The sequence below is a fragment of the Leptonotus elevatus genome, chromosome 1 (genome assembly GCF_054856555.1).
Source record: "Leptonotus elevatus isolate MCC_2025b chromosome 1, RoL_Lele_1.0, whole genome shotgun sequence".
Lineage (NCBI taxonomy): Eukaryota > Metazoa > Chordata > Actinopteri > Syngnathiformes > Syngnathidae > Leptonotus > Leptonotus elevatus.
This window is the reverse complement of record NC_141239.1, coordinates 14,087,831-14,112,188: the sequence shown is the minus strand read 5'-3', so window position 1 is coordinate 14,112,188 and position 24,358 is coordinate 14,087,831. Positions and strand designations below refer to the sequence as shown.

The following is a 24,358-nucleotide window of genomic DNA, read 5'->3' as shown; positions in this document are numbered from 1 at the left end:
ACATTTGTCGGTTGTATCACTCCTGTGGTCTTGGCGCAAAAATGGACACAAAGGAGCCATCAATGGTACCCACTTGACTTCCTGCATGGCGCTAAATGAAAGCTCAGGCGAAACCACCTTCAAGTGCGGCCCTTTCGCTGCCATCAATATTACGCGCTCACCCACAGGGAAAGACGGCAAGAAGTTGGTCGGCCTTCCGCGTGACAGGTCGTTTAAACCTCCGCCTGAGAGGATGAATTATTGAGCGTGATGAACTGAAAATAACCACAGTCAGGCGAGGACGTGCGCAGCTCCTCCCCCTCGCACTCAGCTGGTCGTGAGGGGCCCGATGACGAGAAACACGTGTGTGTGGAATCAAATGGAAAATGTGTGTCATGATGACGCTACATGTGCACGGTCTGTCCAGCTCCATTCAAAACGGGGAAAGGTGATGCTTTGAAAAAAGAGCAGACGGAAGAATAAGCTATTCAGACTGTGAAGCAAACTCCCCCCACACCTCTGCTGTGGGCCTGTCAGCTTCTCTCTCTCTTTCTTTGGTCGTCTCTCGCCCATGACCCCTCACTCTCGGCCACATACACACACCTGGCATGTGTTTAATCTTTTTTTTCCTTTCTTCTTTAGTCTCTGGGATAATCACCTCGACTTGAAATTAGCGAGCCATCCGCTTGGATTACCGCCAGCGAGGCATGTGCGCGTACGGTTGCGCGCGTGTTTGCTTTAATTGTCGTGAAAGGGAGCTTTCTGCGCGCGCGCGTACGTGCGCGCGTGTCCCTGTCAGCGAGAGGGTAAATATTTGCGCAGGAGCTCTGGAGAAGGTCAGGGTCAACATATGACAGACAGTCCACCGGGAAATAACACGCACGACGCACGCACGCCCATCGATGGAATGGGTGGCAAAAAGACAACATCAAAACGAGACAGGAGGGCAAACAGAGACGCGTAGAGGAGAAAAACACAGTAGCGGCATCATAGATGAAAGGCAGAGATGGACGAAAGACGAGCGGTTCCCCTTCAGCGCTCTCGGTAATTGGACGGCTGCACCGAGGACTCACACGGCGTACTCGTGTGCTTCATGCACTTGGACATCGTCAAGCGTTTCATATCCGGCGCGAGCGCGCAAGTCGGAGAAGTCACTTGAAGTCGTAAACAGTGAGAGGGTGTGTGTGAGGAGGTGTCAGTCAAGAGCGCTACACACACAAACCCCTTGCGGGTTGACTTAATTGATGCCATACTGCGCAATAGCCCGCCACCTTTTTCTGTCAATGAAATACAAAATTGCAAACCACAAAGTATGCCGTTACAATATACAGACTTGAATATAAATGACATAATTACAACGTATTTTTTCCCTCCCACATCTGGGATAATATTCTTTTACCCACATCAAACTTGAAGTACAAACATACCATACGACCCTACATTCATTTTCTCCATGTGCCATGTATTAATTTACTGTAGATACACCACAAGAGTATATTTGATCTCTACCAAGGAAGTGGTAGGCACCGTATCTAAATGGAAAGCGGGACACTTTTTCCCACCCATTTACTGATGGGGAATGATTAACATATTTGGTCGGCAAATGACTTCAACACAGCGTCTATTATCGCAGTGTTCCGTGTATTTCCCCCAAAACATTGTGTATTAAGTATGCATAAATACAGTAGGAAACAGTTCCTCATTCACAAGTTCTTATCTAATGAAAAAAAAAATGCAGAAGGAATAATCCTATAACGATATATGATGCCCTCAACATCCTGTACAACCAAATTATATTGATCATTTACTTTACTAAACGTACAGGGAATGTAACAACACACACTCTAAAAACAGAATTGTTGAACCAACCTAAGATTACAAATTCACTCAAACAGGTTGATATAGACCACGAGGGGTGTGAATTGCGTAGTACTAGGCGATTCGATCCGTGTCACGATTCATAGGTCACGATTCGATTCGATGCAGATTAATCCCGATACAAATCTATAAATTGATTCTTGCTCTTTTTTTTAAACTCAAATTTTGAAAATACTAATCAGTAATAGGGATGTAACGATATCCAAACATCACAATACGATATCATCACGATATGAAGGTCACGGTATAATAATTATCACGATATTGTGGGGAGGTTGGTGATATAAAAAAGTAGTCACAATATTGTAAAAAAAAAAACCACAATATTGTGCTTTTGTACATAACAGCAATGCATATAAAAAACCTACAATCTACAATCTCTCGAACACTTAATATTTTCTAATGTACGCACACATTGATTTCCTCCACATATTGACACGGTTCACAAGCATATTACGTTCCCCTTCGTCTGACCATTAGCGTGAATTTCAAACATAGAAGGGCCAAAACATGCCTTATGAAAAAAAACTGCACTACAAAAATAGCCACCAGAGGATGCTAGAACTGTACAAATGGAAATCAACTTGCCTTTTTTTTTAACAGATGTGCTGCTTTTAATATCGTGACATGATGACGACGATATTGTGGCAGTTTTGATATCGCAATATCACAATATCGCCGTTATTGTTACATCCCTAATCATTACACTTGTATATGTACACTGTAAGATTTGTATGAAAATGTATTTATTTATCTGAAACTTCAGGCTTATAACTGAGTCACTGTATTTATCAAACAGGTTGCAGTCTGTTTAATGTTTGAACGGTGCTGAAATAAAAATATTAAGGCTTATTGTTTCATTAATATAACATTCTTTCATGCTTGAAGTGTGAACCCTAACCCTAAGACGTTTTGTTGGATATTTCCATCAAAAATGTATGTTAAAATATCGATTTGGCCACATATTGAATCAATTTGAGAATCGCGCACTGTAATATCGCGATATATTGCCAAATCACAATGCATTGCGAGTCTGAAAAAAAAACATGGCGCAAGCGCGAAAATCAAAGCAATGCATTAAATATATACTACGAAAATAATTAAATTGTTTTAGTTGAAAATATGTACAACAAAAGTACTACAGTACAGTTTTCAAACATTTTCATTCACAATAAATAGTTGGAGATTTATGCGCCGGACCGTCATAACAGGTCGGGTGGTCACGAGGAGAACGTAGTGAGCCGGCGGTCCGAATCGCCAAACAGAATAAGGGCACTACTGTATATATTAGGCCACTATTAAGTGCAGGGCTATGTAGTGAATGAGGGGTTAGGGGATAAGGGTGGACATTCGGACACAGCCAATGATTTTTTTAAATATTTTTGACTGTCATTAGCAATGTGACAAGATTTCCCACAATTGACAGTTTGCCAAAATGCCAAGTCTGGTGGGAATGGCCACTTCAACCTGAGTTCAACACTCCCAAGAATTTAAAAATCAGACCATAGGATCCAGAGAAATTTCGTTTATTGTGTTGACAAATATTTTTGGGCGATATCGCCTTAACAACTTCAAATTCGAGTAAAATGCTATAACCATTATTTCTCAACATTCTCCTAGACCAGTGGTAGGGAACCCTGGTCCTCGAGAGCCACAGTCCTGCCTGTTTTCCATGTCTCCCTTTACCAACACACCTGATTCATGAACAAGATTGTTATTCTTGTTGTTGCTGATCATTCGAGTCAGCTGCGTTGGAGGAGGGAGACATGGAAAACAGGCAGGACAGTGGCTTTCGAGGACCAGGGTTCCCTATCCCTGTCCTAGACCCTTTCGTGTCATCATCTACCTGGGGAACCACCTGATTGGCTAAAAATATTCACCAATTGATCAGGCAGGCCAAAATTCTGATACATCAATAGGTCAAAAATAGTTCAAAGTTTCAAATGCTGATACTAGCCCTAAAAACTCAACTCAACTAGCACAAATGGGAGATTATTGATTATTTTGTAGGGCTCGTTCCATGCTTTCTAGATATATAAAAAAAAGCAAGTGCACACAAAAATGGCTGCCAAGTTGCTACTGTCATACAAGAGTAAAACGTCATTAGCAAAAATAAATAAAACGATAAAACTCAACTTTAACGAAGAGGTGGCAGACCAGCAAAGGGAGATTCTTAACCTTTACTGATTTTTTGATCACTATAAATCTCTGGCATAAAAAGACGAACACAGCTATTATTTGTAGTCCAACCATCCATTTCCCAAACCGCTTATCCTCATTAGGTTTACATGATTTTTATGCGACTTAAAACACTCACTCGCTCACTATACCGCAGTACTTAAGCCCACTATAGATGATGCAACTTATGGCAAAAATTCCCTAGAGAAGTTTAAACATAACACAATTCCTTAAGGACGAGAAATCTAATTGGTCCAAGGGATCCGGCGTGACGACAGCATTTGTGTATGCATTTTACAAGGCATTACGCTGTTAAAAATAGGGACAAGCGTTAGTCTCGGCAGAGTACTTGACATCTCAATTCCCCACACAAACACAGTCACACGGCCGGCACATTCCTCTGCAGCTTTTTGCAATCTTCTGCAAATCGTTAAGAAACCCTTGTGGTGATTACTTGAACACGCAGCACCGTTGTTGTAGGCTACGCGCTAGGTGTTTTTAATGTGGCCCCTAAGTTTGTTTAGCATGCGGACATGTCAATTCAAGTGTAAACACGTTTCACGGCAATGTGCACTTGAGCACAAACACGAACAGAGATGCGACCCTAGTGGCCGTAAAGGACGTCACATTCAATCTCATCACATTTCTCCACTGACGCTTGATGTATCAATTTTTAAGGAGCTGGCCTCAACCAACGCCTGGATAGCATACAGACACACACACACACACACACACACACGCATAGAGTGCTACTTTGCTTCGGGAGCCGTAGCACTCAAGGGGTACGAGGAGGGTTCCAGCTAGAAAGCCCGTTGCTATGGTGACCATTATGGAGCTCTTCTCCTGGGGGCCACCAGGCTTTACAACAACGTCCCTCCCAAAAGAATACACGCACACACAGAAGCATTTGGTCGCACACCCAGTACGCTTCGTGCCCACCCAACACCACCACACACCACACTTTTCTCCCTTTTCAGTGCTTTGTGTCGTTCCTGATGGCGAGCCAATGTTTGCCTTGAAGCGATTGTCTTCAGAGGGCCAGGAAAGGAGCAATTAACAGTCCAACTAGCGCTAGAGTCTGGAGTAGACAAGCGAGCACACAGTCTCAGCAACCACCTGTTTGGCTGTAATTAGAAAGTATTGACCGAGAGTTATTGGCTTTGTGCTTGTGTGCGTTTCTGTATTTGCTTATAAATCTGTACAGGACTGCGAACAAGTCATTTCCTAGTCGGCGGGACACTTAGAACCGGTGGCATTTGCACAGGCAAACTCAATGCCACCACCATGTAAACATACTAAAGTGTGCAGTTTGAATAAGTACTAGGGGTGTGGCAAAAAAATCGATTCTCATTTAGTACGATTCAGAATCGATTTTAAATGTCCCCAAATCGATTTTATTTAAATTGTTTTATACTGTCTTGCCTTTGTCTGTGTGTGCCTTTATTTGGAGCGCTGTTCATGTTGTACCCGGTTTGGCCACTGAGGGGCAGTGTGGTTCCACGCGGTTTAATACACTGTTAAGTTGTAGCCACATTAGAGAGTAGAAGGAAAAAGTCACGATCAAGTTATTCCAATAAAAGTTGGGTTTTTTTCAGCGTGGAGCCGTTCTTTTGAGTGATGAAAGTGCCGCGAGTAGCGTGCTAATTAGCATTAGCGAGTCAGACTGGAGTAGATCATTACAATTCCTTTCACATCTATAGATTGAAGCAAAAATCATTGTCAATCAAATCATTTTGAATCGAAAATCGTTCTTAATCGGAAATAGATTCTGAATTGAATCGCAGACCCCAAAATTGGAATCGAATCGATTCATGAGACATTCAAAGATTCCCACCCCTAATAAGTACCCTATATTTTAGCCTGTCTCTGTAAAAAGAACAGGATATTGGGTATGTCGACTTACAAGGGACTTGACTTGACTGTTTTGTTTTTAGATACGAGGTGTTGCTTAGCCAATTTTTTGTCTTCTAACAGTCCAACTAGCGCTAGAGTCTGGAGTAGACAAGCGAGCACACAGTCTCAGCAACCACCTGTTTGGCTGTAATTAGAAAGTATTGACCGAGAGTTATTGGCTTTGTGCTTGTGTGCGTTTCTGTATTTGCTTATAAATCTGTACAGGACTGCGAACAAGTCATTTCCTAGTCGGCGGGACACTTAGAACCGGTGGCATTTGCACAGGCAAACTCAATGCCACCACCATGTAAACATACTAAAGTGTGCAGTTTGAATAAGTACTAGGGGTGTGGCAAAAAAATCGATTCTCATTTAGTACGATTCAGAATCGATTTTAAATGTCCCCAAATCGATTTTATTTAAATTGTTTTATACTGTCTTGCCTTTGTCTGTGTGTGCCTTTATTTGGAGCGCTGTTCATGTTGTACCCGGTTTGGCCACTGAGGGGCAGTGTGGTTCCACGCGGTTTAATACACTGTTAAGTTGTAGCCACATTAGAGAGTAGAAGGAAAAAGTCACGATCAAGTTATTCCAATAAAAGTTGGGTTTTTTTCAGCGTGGAGCCGTTCTTTTGAGTGATGAAAGTGCCGCGAGTAGCGTGCTAATTAGCATTAGCGAGTCAGACTGGAGTAGATCATTACAATTCCTTTCACATCTATAGATTGAAGCAAAAATCATTGTCAATCAAATCATTTTGAATCGAAAATCGTTCTTAATCGGAAATAGATTCTGAATTGAATCGCAGACCCCAAAATTGGAATCGAATCGATTCATGAGACATTCAAAGATTCCCACCCCTAATAAGTACCCTATATTTTAGCCTGTCTCTGTAAAAAGAACAGGATATTGGGTATGTCGACTTACAAGGGACTTGACTTGACTGTTTTGTTTTTAGATACGAGGTGTTGCTTAGCCAATTTTTTGTCTTCTAACAGTCCAACTAGCGCTAGAGTCTGGAGTAGACAAGCGAGCACACAGTCTCAGCAACCACCTGTTTGGCTGTAATTAGAAAGTATTGACCGAGAGTTATTGGCTTTGTGCTTGTGTGCGTTTCTGTATTTGCTTATAAATCTGTACAGGACTGCGAACAAGTCATTTCCTAGTCGGCGGGACACTTAGAACCGGTGGCATTTGCACAGGCAAACTCAATGCCACCACCATGTAAACATACTAAAGTGTGCAGTTTGAATAAGTACTAGGGGTGTGGCAAAAAAATCGATTCTCATTTAGTACGATTCAGAATCGATTTTAAATGTCCCCAAATCGATTTTATTTAAATTGTTTTATACTGTCTTGCCTTTGTCTGTGTGTGCCTTTATTTGGAGCGCTGTTCATGTTGTACCCGGTTTGGCCACTGAGGGGCAGTGTGGTTCCACGCGGTTTAATACACTGTTAAGTTGTAGCCACATTAGAGAGTAGAAGGAAAAAGTCACGATCAAGTTATTCCAATAAAAGTTGGGTTTTTTTCAGCGTGGAGCCGTTCTTTTGAGTGATGAAAGTGCCGCGAGTAGCGTGCTAATTAGCATTAGCGAGTCAGACTGGAGTAGATCATTACAATTCCTTTCACATCTATAGATTGAAGCAAAAATCATTGTCAATCAAATCATTTTGAATCGAAAATCGTTCTTAATCGGAAATAGATTCTGAATTGAATCGCAGACCCCAAAATTGGAATCGAATCGATTCATGAGACATTCAAAGATTCCCACCCCTAATAAGTACCCTATATTTTAGCCTGTCTCTGTAAAAAGAACAGGATATTGGGTATGTCGACTTACAAGGGACTTGACTTGACTGTTTTGTTTTTAGATACGAGGTGTTGCTTAGCCAATTTTTTGTCTTGTGTTGCAAGCAAAAAAATGGACATTGCATTTCTATTTGAAAAGTGTGTATTTGACCAAGCCACACGACTTTGCCATATGAAAGTCTGCTAGCTTAATGCTAACACACAATGCAACACGCTGTAGCTGGTCTAACTTGATTTAAACCCTTTAAGCAATGTGTGTTTGAACACAAATGTCATGTAGACAGACAATACAACAATTCTGACAGGCACATATTCTTTATTTTCTGTGCAAATTGACTAAAATGCAGGTTATGCAGCTTACTGAGTCACTATTTGTACTACGTGTGTCTATATAATACTGCCCCTGGTGGCCAAGGTATGTACATACACCGCAAGGAGCACAAAGTGCTTGTTCACAGAATGAATTAAACTAAAAGCACCACCGTACTTGCAACTCATAAATATAGTGCCAACAAAATTACAGAGTTGTCTGGGTATTTGATTATTGAGTAGCAGCTATCATATATTGTCTACAGAGAAATATTAATCAAAAAAGTTGACTTCATTTTTTATTAAATAAGCTGTAAATAATGACAGTCATTTTATTGCTCATAGACTTCTGTGTTTGCATTGAGCCAAATATCGTTGCTTGGCGGAGTTGACATGGGCCAGCTTTTCAAAAGCTTTGTTCACTTCTTTTAGACAGAAAACTACAGAATCAACAGTGCCCCAGGTAATGGGGCATTGTATTGTTTCCAAACATGATTTGCCAATAATCAATTCCACACCATCAACCTAATTCGTTCTGCTCCCTCTTCAAACGGTAGTTAGCCAAATATCCTATATTTTGAGGCTTGAACATGCTGGAGAAAAAGCCATTTGGCAGGCGTGTGTATCCGTGTGAACTTTTTTTTTGACATAACCCCCAAAATTAACCGGGGAGCAAATAAAGGATTTACTGCGTGCAGATTAAATTTGATACTGCTGCTTTTTAAGAGGTGCAACATTTGTGGTTGAATAAATTAGAACAATGCTTTGATATCCTGTTCATTTGTTATTCATTTTCGGATATTAAATTGTTAATGTGTATTCCCCAATATACTTTTATAATAATTCTAAACCCTTTCATTTACTGTTGGGCTGGCGGTTTTCATAAAACGGAATAAATATGAATAAACGTAAATGATATTGAAAAGACAATCATTAAAACGATCCAGTTCCCCATCCACATTCAACTTGAATTAATAAGCACAACTGTGAAGTGACTTGCAGGCAAAGCGCATGATAGGAAGTTAATAATCTTTGCAGTCATTTATCAAGCAAAAGCAATATTAACTTGAGAGCAGCGGAACAAGCAAAAACGGACATTTCATCACCTTTTTTCAGCTAATATGGCTTTGGCGTTAACAACATTCTGCTGCTTTTAAGCACCTCCAGATGTCCCTTGACACAGAGCAGCTTTATAGTTTCAAAGAAATTGTGTTTCTGGAGCTTTGACAAATGCACTCTGGTTTCATCTTAGTTTAAAGCACAATTTACAACTGATAAATATGTCTCGTTTGCTGCTTTATGTGGCATATCCCAGCTAGTAGCTCTTTTTGTCCGCCTGCTGTATGGTATAGGTTCCGTCAGGAACCCATCTGGAACCGATCCCAGCTGGCTTTGAGTGAAAGGCCAAGTACACCCCGGACTGGTTGCCAGCCAATCGCAGGGCACATATACTGGTAGACAAACAGCCATTCAGACTCACATTCACACCTAAGGGCAATTTAAAATCTTCAATGAAGCTACTGCACATTTTTGCCGAATGCGGGAGGAAGCCCGAGTACCTGCCGAAAATACATGCAAGCATGCGAAGAACATGCTCGGATTTAAGCCACCTCAGAACTGTGAGACAGATGTGTTAAACAAGGGATGGGCAACTGCAGTTGAGTGGCCCCTTGATTAATTTGATAAATAAATAAAAAATAAAAAAAGGAAAATTTGAATTTGTTTAAAACAAATATACAATTTTATTATTATTATTATTATTTGCAAAACCCCCCAAAAACGTAAAAAATACTGGTTAACTTTTTTTTCACGATGTATCAATTTATGTGTCAAGTTGAGTTGTAATTAGGGATGTAACAATATCCAAACATATTATCATGATATGAAGGTCACGATACGATAATTATCACGATATTGTGTGGAGGTTGGCGATAAAAAGAAAAAAAGTCACAATATTGTAAAAAAATGAGCTCATACTAAAAAAACACAATGTTGTGCTTTTGTACATAACAGCAATGCATATAAACAAGTTACAATCTCTAATACCACTTAATATTGAGGCACTTACTTGCTAATGTACGCACACATTGAGTTCCTCCACATATTGACTCGCTTCACAAGCATATTACGTGACCCTTCATCTGACCATTAGCGTGGATTTTAAACAAAGAAGGGCCAAAACATGCCTTGTGAAAATTAAACTGCACTAAAAAATTAGCCACTCGACGGTGCTAGAACTGCACAAATGGAAATCAACCTAACTTTTTTAACATATGTGCTGCTTTTAATATCGTGACATGACGATATTGTAGCCGTTTTAATATCGCGATATCACGATATTGCCACTATCGTTACAGCTCTAGTTGTAATATCACCATTAACCACTAGATGGCAGACATGTCTTAGTTGCACTTACACTGGGTCTTATACTGCCCTATACTACAACATGAGCAGGCCTAATACTGTTTTTTGTTGTTGTTGCTGATTTGGTTAGAATGATGAAACAGTGCCTCAATAATCACATTTTGAGTGAGTTGAGTTTTTTTGGGGGGGATGCACTTGCACTAAATGTTGAATTGCCGTTCAACAATATCATGCTGTCCTTGAATGGAAATATGTATGCAAGAGAGCCTTATGCACTGAAAAAAATGTGATTATTTTGTTTGCTTCAAACCCTTTGTTGTTGGGTTTTATACATTCATTGAAACATGTCATATGAAAAATGAAATATATTAGTAGCACATATTTTGTCCATATCTAAAATAGCATTTTTGTCATACATGTGTTTAGGAAGTGTGTGGTCCCAAGTAGCCCCCCAAAAAGTACTGGTGAAAAATTGTGTCCACCACTAACATTTAAGTTGCCCATCCTTGTGTTAAACACTCCCCAGCCGTGCCACAGTTTTGACAATGATTCCCTATAAGTCAATTTAACATGAAGGGAGAACCCTGGAGAAAGCAAAAAAAAAAAATCTTATATTTCAAATATAGTGGAGACAAGCGGGCTGTTCCCTCCTCAATCAGAGCGTGTGTGTCCTGAGTAGCTCTACTACATCATATCTAAGAGCTATCGATTGGCATAAACACAGGGAGTCTCTCTGGTGACCAGATAAATATTTAATAAGACACTGGATCTGAGGCCATTCTTTGTCGTTAGGAGAAACATACTCACGCCGCCGCATCCGCACACAGCCCCTGATCTCACCAAAAGAAAATCATTGGGCATTTACTGGCACAATAGCTTGTCACATGGGTCATACCCTAATTAGGCGCGAAGCAGTACATTTCAATTCAGCTCGCCACAGCAACATTTGTGAGAGTCAACAATGATCCAAAGTTGGCAAGTGTGGAGCCATGATGAAGTGTCAATAGTATGTAAGTAGGGTATGTGATGCATGTGAACTCTAAAAACAGTTGGGACAAAAATGGACCGATCCTCTATTTGGGTCAATTTGACCCAATTTTGAGTCAAGACATGGGTCTTTTTAGTGTAAAACAAGTCATAAATATTGGTCAGATCCTTTACTTGGGTCAAAAAATGGGGTCATTTCGTATAAAACAACCCAGAAAGTTGATCGGTCCATTTTTGATCCATAATTGAGTTACTTTTGACCCAACTGTTTTTAGACTGTGTGTATGTGTGTAAATGGACCATAACGGAGGAGGCGGGACTTCCGACGTCCGTGTTTTCACCCATCAACTTTGTTTCCGTTTCCGTTTTGCGACGTGTGGGCCGGGTTGCGTGTTCACGTCGACGGGTGCGAGGCTGCGATGTGTGTAGTGTCTGTCTCAGTGTCCGAAGCATTTTTCAGATAGCTGAGACGCCCTCCCGCCAGCGAGCGGGAGCGTGCGGTTGATGGGCGCAGGGGTGGGGGTGCGAGTGTTGGAACGCGGCCAGCAGTGGCCGGAAACGGCACTGATGTGTAAAAGTCGGAGGTCCGTGGCCTCTACCCCATTATGTGACATCACAGCAGCATGTTTGAGATACCTCCTTGTATCAATGATTATTTCAACGTTTATTTTATTACATTACCTCCATGATAGTTGTTCTTTAGTTAATTATGTCTTACACTGCGGGAGCCCACTTAACACATCATTATGGCAGGTGGAATATTGGTGGAGCCAATGAAGATCTGTCTTGAGCAGGCAGCGTAACATGAGTGTAATAACGTTCATTGAAATTCATTTTTAAAAAAATCATCATGAAAAACAATGGACGACACCACACATTTTGTGTTCTTCTGTTGACATGTTACTGTATGTTAATAGTTCAAGACACAAGCAAGATTTGTTTGAGAAAAGGCACATTTTAGAAGTAAATAATCCCTACATCTGACACATATTTTACATTAAAAAAAAAATCTCATGACAAACCACCAAGCAAAAATGGCCTAAAAAATGGAGCCTCTATTTACTGAAATAATGATGATTTTGTCTCCGTGTATTTCCAAATGTACAGCGTGAAACCTTGAGCCTGTTGAGGTGAACACAGCACTATTATTCTGTTAAATGAATGTAAACAAGTAGCTACACACGTTCATTGTACCTTCCGCCATTTAGCAGAAGACCGTTTTAGCCGAGGGTGATGAACAACAATATATTCTTATTAAGTAAATGATACTTTTCAGACCAATTAGGTGGAATTGATTTATCCCTGGCACACCTAATTATCTCTCACAGTGCACTAATGTGCTGCGACAAAGTGGCTGGGAATCACTGCTCTATAGCATGAACCAATCAACAGACTTCAGCGTCGCTAGCTCCAACACTTAAATATCTGACCACTGTGATTAGTAGCGAAACAGTTTCGAGCACCTTCACAAGCCATCCAAATACAGACAAAAGGAATCATGGATTATGGCATACTTTATATTTACATATTTCATCTATTTAATTTTATTGAAATCATAGTGTTTTAAAAATGCATTTAGATTTCTTAAAATCAACATGAATCTGCGAATTACAAAACATGAAACCTATGAATCAAGGCTCGATCTGTTTTGTTTTTGTTTTGGGGTTGTTTTTTTTCCCTTTGTGGAGCAGTTTTGCAAATCAGTGATTTCATTTGAGGAACAACTTTAGAATTTTGTGCAGCAATTTTTTGCAAGTTAATTCCATGGATTTGAAGCAATGGTTTCATTAAACAATATGAATATGACAAATAACTAATGAACCATTGTTTAGTTTTTTAGTTGTTTTTATATACCGTAATCAAGAGTTTTTATATCTTCAATTCACATTGTCTAAAACACCAAACTGTATTTTCTTGTCTAGAAACTAAGATGAATTGATGAGAAAAAAAAAAAAACATCTACTGTAAAATAATTTTGAGAACATTTATTGTGCAGACTTCAAAAGTTGAAATCAAAACTCAAGACTTTATTGTGACAACGAACAAATAATGTTACTGATATTATAAATATTTTATGCTATATTAATACATTTGTAATCTTATTGGTCACTCCTACACATTTCTGGTTCTGGATCTGTCTAGCGCAGGGGTTCTCAAGTTCGGCCCCTATCCAGCCTGTCTTCCATGTTTCTCTCCACTAACACACCTGTTTCATGATCAGGATCGTTATCAGGCTTCTGCAACGCTTGCTGATTAGCTGATCATTAGATTCAGCTGTGCTGCAGGAGGCAAACATGGAAAACAGGCTGGATCGGGTCTCTCGAGGACCGATCTTGAGCACCCCTGGTCTAGCGATTCCAGACACTTATTAATATGCCTGCTATTTTGTTGTTTAATTGTGGTTCCAGCCAGACATCTGTGAAAAGTTATTACCCTAAGCACTTCATTCTGGTGAAAAAGTCTTAGGTTAACTTGGCAATTAACATGGCTTCTCCATCTTTCCTTCGAAAGAATGAAAGAAGAAACGTTTAGCTTATTCACAGCGACGAAGGTGATGATTACTGACTTAAGAGTGACTCTGCAACGTGGTTAGCCACAGCAGTAACCAACCGACGGCCATTGCTACTTGTAGCTAGCAGGTGCAGCATAAGTAGCATCAAGCTACTCGATCTTTAACCTCTGGCGCGTTTACACGTTAACTTGTGTGCGTCCATCCCAGTGAAGCTTTTTAGGACTGTCTCGGCGTTAGATTCTCAGTTTTTATCACAAATTCTCATCGTTCTACAGCATAGTTTCCGCAGCTTTACTTCTCATCTCGAGTGGGACTCTTTTGTGCATGTGCGAGGTTGTTTTTCGTGCGTCTGTCTTTTCTTAACTGTGGCGAGGCATTAATCATAAGGGAACGGCGTCAGGTAGCGGGTATCCCATGAGAGAAAAGAGGGCGGCAGAAGAAAGAACAGGCACTATGGAAGCGGCATCAAGTGGGATGAGGTAGAGCAGCAAGGCGAAAAAGATTGGGAGAGCAAAGCGCTACTCGAAGGCGCCAAGTTGTTACACAGACTTTGATCAGGCACTTGTTGGGATGCCAGGCCTGGCAAGAGCAAGGACGCTCCGGATGAGACGCCCCGGGAGAATAGTTGCTGGCCCACCCTACTTCTACAGCTCAGCCAAAGCACACACACACACGCACATAGTGCACCCATTATCTTGGAAGATGACGGCAAGGAGGAAAGAGGCCAGAAAGTCTTCCCTTGGAGAATATTCACTCCACGTCCTTCCCTCTCCTTACCTTGCCTTTACTTTTGTTTTCCCTTCTTTCTTTTTCTTTCTTTCTTTTTTTTACAAACAGCGTGTCTCCTGTTCCAGCATTCTCTGGGGTCTTTTGGGGATTGCGCTGGTGGACCTTGCTCCCAATATGATGAATGTTTTGCCTAAAAATACATCCTGCTCACGAGCGAGCGCGGCATCCAGGTGGAAGAACTTACCTCCACTTTGAGAAATCACACTGCTTTTAGGCCACATTTCCATCCCTCTCTCTGCAGGTTAACGACTACTGCCTTGCATATATGTCGGCCGTATGTGTGTGTGAAAGTGTGTGCGGGGGGATGTGCATTAGTGCGATAATTTTCAGCTTTCCTGGGATACCTTGATTAAATTCGTGACCTTCACCACCGCCACAAGCAATCAGCAGGCACACAGACGCAGCTACACACAAACACATTAGCGGCATACTTAACACACAAGTGTCGGTCGGGCACGCTAACATACAATCAGTGCCAGGTGGATTCTGCCGCATCAGTGGTCCAAGTTATTCTGGTATTCTGCAGACAAATATGCATAAGCACACTCATGGGGAGGGTGGGGGTGAGTCAGACACCCTCATTTTCATTACATGGATTTGGTGGACTGTATTACTATTTACCACAGAGGATGCTTATGCTTAGAAGGACGAAATACTAGGCCTATGCATGTATAAAAAACAATTTGTATTTCGATTACCAAAGAGGAATGTTAATGCCTGCACAAAATGACTAATATGCAGCCAGAGCCAAGCAATAGTCACGTTATGTTACGGCTGCGGCTGTGTTTCTGTGCCTTCCCGTTAGCCTGAAGAGTCGGCGCTCATCCAAGAGTAGTGACAGTTTGCGACGCTGTTGGGCTGTGTTTGGTACAGTACGACCCCCGCGGTCTTCCCGCCTGATGCAAAAAGATCTCACGTAGACCGAATGCCACAATGCGTTAAATCAGACTCTTGTTTTCGTGTCCGTTGCCATGGGTGCTGCACGACACATCGCATGATCCGTCAGTTACTCGAGTAGTGCCTTTGCCGCACCACAACTCCTCTTGTTTGTGTGCCCTTGGCCACTTTTGTAGTGTTTGGCTCTTTTTTTCAGTGTGTTTCAAGGACTAAATAACAGCGTAACCATATTTGGTCATTTACGTGGGTTCTGCTCGCTGTGAGATACAAAATAATTACTATAATGATTAAAATGTGTTTTGAAATATATTAGAATGACGTTAAAAGACGATTCAATTGTATTTAACACATTCAAACCCAAAAACTTTTTTTTTAATGCTTTGTCCTTCACTCCTAAAAACGTATTTACACATTTTATTTAATGCTTTTTTTTTTTATGCAAGAGGATACAGAAGGCTTTAAGAGCATGAAGATGTGGCTTATAGCAATGGTAGTTATTTAAAAAAAAATGCCAGCAGTTGGCAGCAGAGTATAAGAGATTAGCCAGAGCCATGATGCAATAAGCTCTTTTTGTCAGTGTTTTCACCAGGAATTTGAATATGGATGAAACTTTGCTATACAGGTAGTCCTCTAGTTACGAACATCCGAGTTACGAACATTCGCAGATACGAACAAAGGCTGACTGATGTCCACAAAAGCTCTATTTTGCGTGCAAGTTAATATTGAAGTGCTCGCCACATCATACATTACAGTACAGTATCGTACTGTAGTGCCCCTCTCTGCCACAATCCGGCCGAGCAGCACCTCGCCATTTGTGCCTCTCTGTCCGGTGATAAACGCCGCCCGGCACAGCCTGGAGCCACGGCACACACTCTTCATGCACTCGATATTGGCACCACACTGTGAGTACATTTCAGAGGCTCTCGTGGAGACTATTCATGAAAAGCAGCCCTCAGTCGTCTTCTGTATCGGCATAGTAGCAAAACGTACAGTATCTCTTCAGCTTCGAAATCAATTTAATCTGACTCGGCGGTCGCCATCTTGACTCGTCATACGCACCGATCACAATTCATGTGCACTTCAGCGACAGTCGCAAAACATAGTTTTCAATTCTTTAGCCTCACATGAACTCAACTCACACAGATAAATTATATATATATATATATATATATATATATATATCCATCCATCCATTTTCTTAACCGCGGGGAGCGCTGGAGCCTATCCCAGCTGGCTTCGGGCAGTAGGCAGGTTCAGGTACACCCTGAACTGGTTGCCAGCCAATCACAGATATATATATATCTGTGTCAATTGTCAAATGCCATTTTTAAATATGTCGCAGGTCACTGAAAAATGGATGGTGGGCTGCAAATGGCCTCCAAGCCGTAGTTTGGACATCAGCATGGCCGCTGCCTCTTTTTGTCAATGTATGTACCGTCCGGAGAAAAAAAAAGTGCCACATGATCGAAACAAATTACCCACACTGCCACTCGAAGTCCGATTACGGCCTGCCTCTTTTTGCCAATGCATGTGCCATCCAGGGAAGCGGCACATGATCGATCGTGTCGAAAACGAAAACTTGCCGTTGGAATGGAAAAAGCGAAAGTATGGAAGAAGTCTCGCAATACTCGTCGCAAAATCATGGTGTTTAAGTCGTGATAACGGTGCCGTCTTCTCTCGATTCAATCACCAAATAAATGTGGTTTGAAAGCGTGTGCTGTCACGAGTCTGTGTGCACTCTTCCACTCATGGTCATTTTCAGGTCGCCATCTGGGCAAATGGTACTGTAAACTGAGTTTAGCTGATGCGGTTTTTAGTCGCCATTGGCAAGCTGGCGAACGCTAAATCTCAGTCAGCCCTGTTTGCAATTGGAACAGCTGTGTACTCGTCACTGTCATGTTATTTTCATGAAAAAAAAGGGGCCATCACCATATTATTTTGTCATCTTTGATGCCCTAAATTGAGCATTATCATCCTCATGGAATTGTTCCTCCTTATTGATTGTTATGTCCAATAAGTGGACATTTGATTTTTCTATTTTCTTTTTCTTCATATTATAGATTCAACCAACTACAAGTAGTAAACACGAGTTCTTGCAACATTTCTGCCATTTAAAGCAGCATTTGTTTGCCTTTGTGACTGATGTTTATTGAACATCATCGGCGCCTTAGTAACTCTGTTTGTATTTTTCTCCTGTCCCCAGCGTGCAGACCGGGAACCTACAAGGCCTCAGCCACAGACGCCTACTGCAACAAATGTCCTCCTCACAGCTCGTCCCCGCAGGAGCAAGCCACCGAGTGCATTTGCGAGAAAGGCTTCTACCGAGCCGACAGCGATCCACGCTCCATGGCGTGCACACGTGAGTGAACCTTATGCAGAAATATTGAGAAATAAAACACACACCAACACACACATACGGATGAAAGTTAATTTCATAGCATGCTGCACCAAACTGCGGCTTTAAGTTACAACTATTGGATTACATTAAATGTAATTAGTTTGTAATGTGTTCTTGTAAGGATTTACAGTGCATGACAGCTTTCCAATTTATGTTCCCAAATAACCCATGCGTGCCGTTTCCCCTTTCCTTCGGCTTTGCCTGTTCAACACACCTGACGCACACATGAAACACCCACGCACCCGTGCGTGTTAGCTGAGTGCTTGTAGGTCACTGTGCCGTGAGAACACATGAGGCTGATACTCTTATCACAAGCACGTAGGAAATTTCTTGACCTTTCCGCCTCGCAGGGATTTAACTGTCCAATGAGCAGGGAGGTGAGGATGAGGAGGAAACACGACACGCAAAGAGTTGAATTGAGATCGACGGAAAGATGTGCGAGGGGGAGGCGGGAAAGGACAGTGACACGATGACAAAGACTGAGAGAGAAGAAGAGCACGAACCTTCTGCACGGAAACACCCCAGAGCGCACACTTGCAGCGCAGACCCATTATCAGGTTATGCTAGATTACACTCATTAATCGTTGTAGCAGGTGAGATATGTGACAGGTGTTATCAGCTGAAAATGACTAATGCCTCCTTCAAATATGCATGTTCCCCTAAATGGGAACGAGGAAGGAGCAGGGGAAGAGGGGAAATAGATCAAACAAGGAGAAAAGGTGAACATATAAGTCACGGGGAGACATGTGAAATGACACTTAAGACTGGGGAAAGGAAATGTGGGGAATTGCAGTGTGGAAAGCAGGCCCATGATCTCAAATGATGATGATGGACAGTTATGTATGGCCGAGGGAAGTGGGGCATGCGGAAAAGAAAATGATGGAATTAGCAGGATAAATCAGTATGCTCTTCTGACAGATTTATTACAGACAGCTTCAATTATCCCCTGCATGGTCTCCGATTCCGGTCGCAGAGCTTTGAGAACCTTTTTAACCTTTACTTTGACCTTCAATTTAACCTTGTAGTCTATGCGACCTTGAGATAAGCTTTCCTGGAATTCAAACCCCTACATATGAGCTAGGGGTATAACAAAAAACTTTTTGAACCGGAAAATAGTTTTGGGATTTAAAAGATCGAACCGAACTGAATCAAATCATTCCGTTTAGAAATATATAGAGATATGTATTGAATAGTCTCTTAATTGAGAAAAATATTTAAAAAATAAATGGCACTCTTATTTTAAATTTTATTTATTTTATTTTATTATTTTTTTTTAAGAGAAAGCTCAGTATTGTTCATTCGGTAATCTTACCGATTCGACATGTCATCATTATTGCTCTCTCTCTTCTTTTTTTTTGTATGTGCGTGAGTATATGCATGTGCGAATGTGTGTGCATGTGTGCGTGCGTGTGAGTGTGTACTCATTAATGAACCTAAAACCTATTAAAAATCCCATACCGTTCACCTAAACCGAATACTTCAGAATCCAGCTAGAGTCGTGGGGTTGTCAGGGGACCCGAGGAAGGATCAAAGAAAAGAAAGGAAAGTGAAATCCAGCACCGACCAGACATCACTGACTACCCACCGGGTTACCAACCAGCCCCCCAATGGGCAAATGGCACTTTTACAGTACAGACAAGTTCTTTCAAATGACAAAAAAGTCATAGCATCATACCCGGTTGAACTGAGCCAATTAATCTCAAATCGAATCGTATTCCCACTGAGTTAAACTGAATCGAATTGTTCCACTTTTAAATTGAACCATCCATGAATTGTATTGTACGCTACGTATCGAAAATTGTACCGGAACGTCTTTTGTGGGAAGATACACATCCCTATTGTTTGCCCCGTCCAGACGGAAGCAAAGCCGGCTTCGTTCCTCAAACAAATCTCGTACCCACAGAAGCATTTCAAGACTTGCGTGTGTCCAAAAGAAGACGCTGAGGCTGTAATGTATATGCCAAGTCTGGAGTGGCGCTGTAGCGCAGCCACAGGTGGTTAACGGAAAGCATAGAAGGATAGAAGAAGAATCAGCGAAGAAGACAAACACTTTTTTTCCCTAACTTTATTGCAATCTACAGAACAAACATGGCTTTGCGTATATCGAAACAACATGAAGAAGAGGAACACAGGAGAAGTGAAAATGGCGGCTGATTCAAGTACATCACCGCTTGTTGAACGTGGGAATAAAGAAGCAAAATATTTTGCTGCAAAAGCATACACAATGACGAGATATTCTTACACCGCTGTGCAAACTAGTTCATTGTGCACTGTTCATAACTTCAAAGCCTCTTGTGGAGGGAACGCCCTAAACCGAGGACTCCCATAATGTTATTTAGAATGCCCATCCAAAATATTAGATACACATTTATTTTTAATCTAATCACATCTGCAAAGTAGGAATCAAAAATTCTTCCGTTATAAAGATAATGAATTCAATGATACTTCAGTGATGAAAAAAAACAAAACACAACAATGAAATAATGCAAACACATACAGCCACAATAATTTAAAAAACAAATAAACATAATGAACCTTTCCATCCCTAATCCTAACTGAACATGATTTATACTATACAGCAAAGGTGGGAGTAAGTCATTGCTTTGCGAGTCACAAGTAAGTCTCAAGTCTTTGCCCTCAAGTCCCGAGTCAAGACTGACAAGTCTCAAGCAATTCACAAGTCCTAATTTTTTTAGTTTTAAATCCTTTCGAGTCATTTTAACAACATCATAGATTATATTTTTTGGGGTGAGCATCAAAGTATAAGTCAGGGAGTGAACCCAGAATGGTGCAACAGATTTCTGTGTTTGCAATGTGTTACAAGTGAGTTGACAGTCTCATTAACTACGCAGCTAGCAACAATAATTAGCTGATAAAGAACTAACATTAGCTTACTTACCGTTCTTTGTGCAACTTCAGATGTTGAACAAAGTTTAAAGTTGTTGCCTCTCCGTCAGTGATCTAATCTCTGGACATACTGCAATTCATTTTTTGTTGACCACCTCATAGTTTTTGTACCCAAACAACTAGTGGTGCAACGTATCGCAAAAGTCACGGATCAGATTGTTGGAAAAAAAAACTAAACAAAAACAAAATGAAATCAGATAAATAGAACTTTGTCTTAATTTATTTTATAAAATGCTTTTGCCCATTTAATAAAACAAATATATATATATAAACTCAAAATGTCTAATATGGCCGTTAGGATTTAGGAACACAACTATTAAGTGCAATATAAGGCAAAATACATAATAATTTTATACATGGTCCATGAATAAAATAAGGTGAAGGGTATCCTGCCTTATGTTATAATGCAATTGTAATGCACTTGAAGTTGTGAAGTTGAATATGTTCAAACATACTTGTAGGCTTAAATGCTAAAAATTAGCATTTTCGCCAATACATTTAAACGCTGGGCACTTCCGTCTTACGTCGCTTCCCGTAGTTGACGACGCCCAGTTTTCGCCAATATTCGGCGAATGCTTTATGACGCGAAGCCTCACAAAAATACACATAACGAGATTGACGGCCGTAAACATGCTTCAGTCAGTGCTCAGTCCATATATTAATTTAAGGCTTTGCGTCTTTGTGCCACCGTCGAAAGGTGGTCAACGACTTAGAGACGGAAGTGTCCAACTCTGTTAAACGTAAAACATTGCAAATACGTAGAAACGTATTTCATTTTAGCACATTTGTTCGTATGTTTGAATATATTTGCAAGTATTTTCCAATGTATTTAAATATGTCCTAATGTACTTGCAAAAAAAGGATACATATTTGCCAGTTAAAAATGTTTACTCCACATTGGCAGTTCCACACTTGTGTACTTCAGAGATAAATATATGGTTGATATTTGTTTTGGCACTTAAGCTGCTGGCACATTCATAGCCCAGATCTCATGTCCGACTCACACACACCTGCTAGTCCATAAGAAATGTGGCATCAGTGATTATTAGCATACATAATGAAACGACTAGCACCTCTATGTGGGAATGTGACAGTGAACCGCAACAGTTCAACTCAAATGTGAAAATATTACTCACTGAAATGAAGTGTCAACCTCTTAGAGTGATTGCAGTACTACTTTCCGGACTTGGACAAGTGTCATAAATTCACATTTGAAGCCGTTAAAAGTAATATGGAGTCTTCTAACTGAAAAGATATACCCGACTTGTAAGAAATTGACTCTCTTGGCACTTTCTATGGATCAAATGGTCATCATGTGGATTATTTATTGTCCGCAGTGTGGCACAAAACCACAAATCAGCAAGAGCCAACTGAATTCTGGCTATCAAATCATGTAGAAAATTCACTGTAGTATTTGATTCCTTCACTGTTGCAACTAAAACTACACAACCTTTTTGAAGTTATTCATTAATTAAAGTGTCTACCCTCCGGTGATTCATTAATTTTTCGTTTATATGAATGATTTATTATAAGCGGCTCAAACATCAGTTATATGCATGAAAATGATGTCCAGCATAAGAAGTATCAATTTACAATGTATTACAGTCCCCAACTAATTGTGTTTTATCTATTATTCTTCACCCAGGTCCCCCATCCGGTCCGGAAAATCCGATCTCCACAGTGAACGAGACCTGCGTCACGTTGGAGTGGTCGTCCCCAAGAGACACAGGAGGACGGGGGGACATCACTTACAGCCTTCACTGCAGAAAGTGCTCTGGCGAGGGCAAACAGTGTCTGCCCTGTGGAAACAGCGTCCACTTTGTGCCACGACAATTTGGCCTCTCGTCACCCACTGTCGTAATCACCGACCTGCAGCCGGACTCTAACTACAGTTTCGTCATCGAGAGTCAGAACGGCGTGTCTGACTTGAGTCCAACCCCGAAAGGAAGAGCGCTGATTAATATTACCACATCACAAACAGGCAAGTCATGTGTTACATGTTTGTATCCACTTGTGCAATACATCACAGAGCTGACTTTTGATCTAAGCTCCAGGTCAGTTCATTCTCAGGGAATTGAATGGATCACAACTGGTCTGTTGTTCCCGTCTCATATGAGCAGGCTTCATCAGTTCATGAAGAAAGTTAGGTAGGATAGGTATAGGAGCAGTGCTGTCCTACTTATTGTAGCCTTCAGCATGAACTGATGCCTACCCGGATACGAGGCGAAATGTCCTTTAAAACAGAACAGGCCAGTTATGTGATTGATTAAATGTCTGAAATTCAGGTACGGATGGACACCCTCTTCTTCTGTACAAACTTGGAAGTTTGGTTTTACTGTAATGATGAACCGAGCCTCAATAGGCTTCAACTGGCAAACGAACAGGTTCTACTTGTTCATCTTCTTTGACCATAAATGGTCACTTTTCATCTCAATGGCAGATAAAAAACTCAATGGCAGATAAAAAACGGTCTTACCAGACTTACCGATCATTAGAGCAGCATGTCATCCAATTGGTTATGTTGTTTTTCTAAGACATCAATGCAAGTGCTAGACGGTCCATATAAACATGCAGGCTAAATGCTTGGTACCTTTCTATAAAATAATGAATGTAGCAATACGTTTCATCCTTTGGCACAGCTTACATGTTCAAAAGGAATAGGACAAAGTAAAAAAAAAAAAAAAGTATATCGTCCTGCTTCTGGTTTTCTATATAATTTTGATTTATATCGTACTACCCTATTTTTCAGACTAAGTCACACTTTTCATCGTTTGGCTGGTCCTGCGACTTATATTCAGGTGCGACTTACTGTATATATATAATAATTCCTGTTACCTATTTCGTATTGACTTTCGGACAATCGATTTCCGCCAGAGAGGCTCCCCTCCCATTAATTTCCAAACACAATCTATGTTATAAAGCAATCAGTCGTTCTTGTTTGAACTGTTTTCTTTCCTTGTACTGCACTGGGCTCCGACACACTCTTAATAACCGATGGCACATTTGAACAATGCGAACAATCCGAATGGTCGGACTAAAACAAAGCACGCTTGAAGCGTATTTCCGAACACACCCACGACGAGTGAAAGGGGATTTGTTGGGTTAGTCGAGCTATATGTTTTTGGTTTCTGTTTTTATTTAAAAAATCTTCATGATGCATTTTTTTGACTGGTGCTACTCATACTATGGAGCAATTTACAGCCAACAAGATACAATAGCAAATGATTCATATTATACTGTGTAACATAAAATGTATCCAAATAACAGGGCCACTTTTTCAGTGACTAGTTAGAGATTTTTGGGGGTTAATGGAAAGGAACCAACAATCTTGCCCATGTTTTCTGCATTGATCGTTTATTAATTATTCACATTGTCACTTTTCTTGTTAATCACATGTACATCCTACACATTGTGGATGTGTGTGAAAATTTGGCGCAACTGAAGTGCATGTGACAGGGAG

The 24,358-nt window shown here is 40.8% G+C and overlaps 1 protein-coding gene across 1 annotated transcript in view; it reads left to right on the top strand.

Annotated features, from left to right (window-relative positions):
- Positions 1-24,358, top strand: part of LOC147180968 (ephrin type-A receptor 3-like) — a 153,060-nt gene that overhangs the window by 76,672 nt on the left and 52,030 nt on the right. Inside the window, exons 6-7 of the mRNA XM_086075735.1 lie at positions 17,797-17,952; positions 22,544-22,879. Of these exons, the coding sequence (XP_085931861.1) occupies positions 17,797-17,952; positions 22,544-22,879 (492 nt within the window). The remainder of the gene's footprint in view (positions 1-17,796; positions 17,953-22,543; positions 22,880-24,358) is intronic.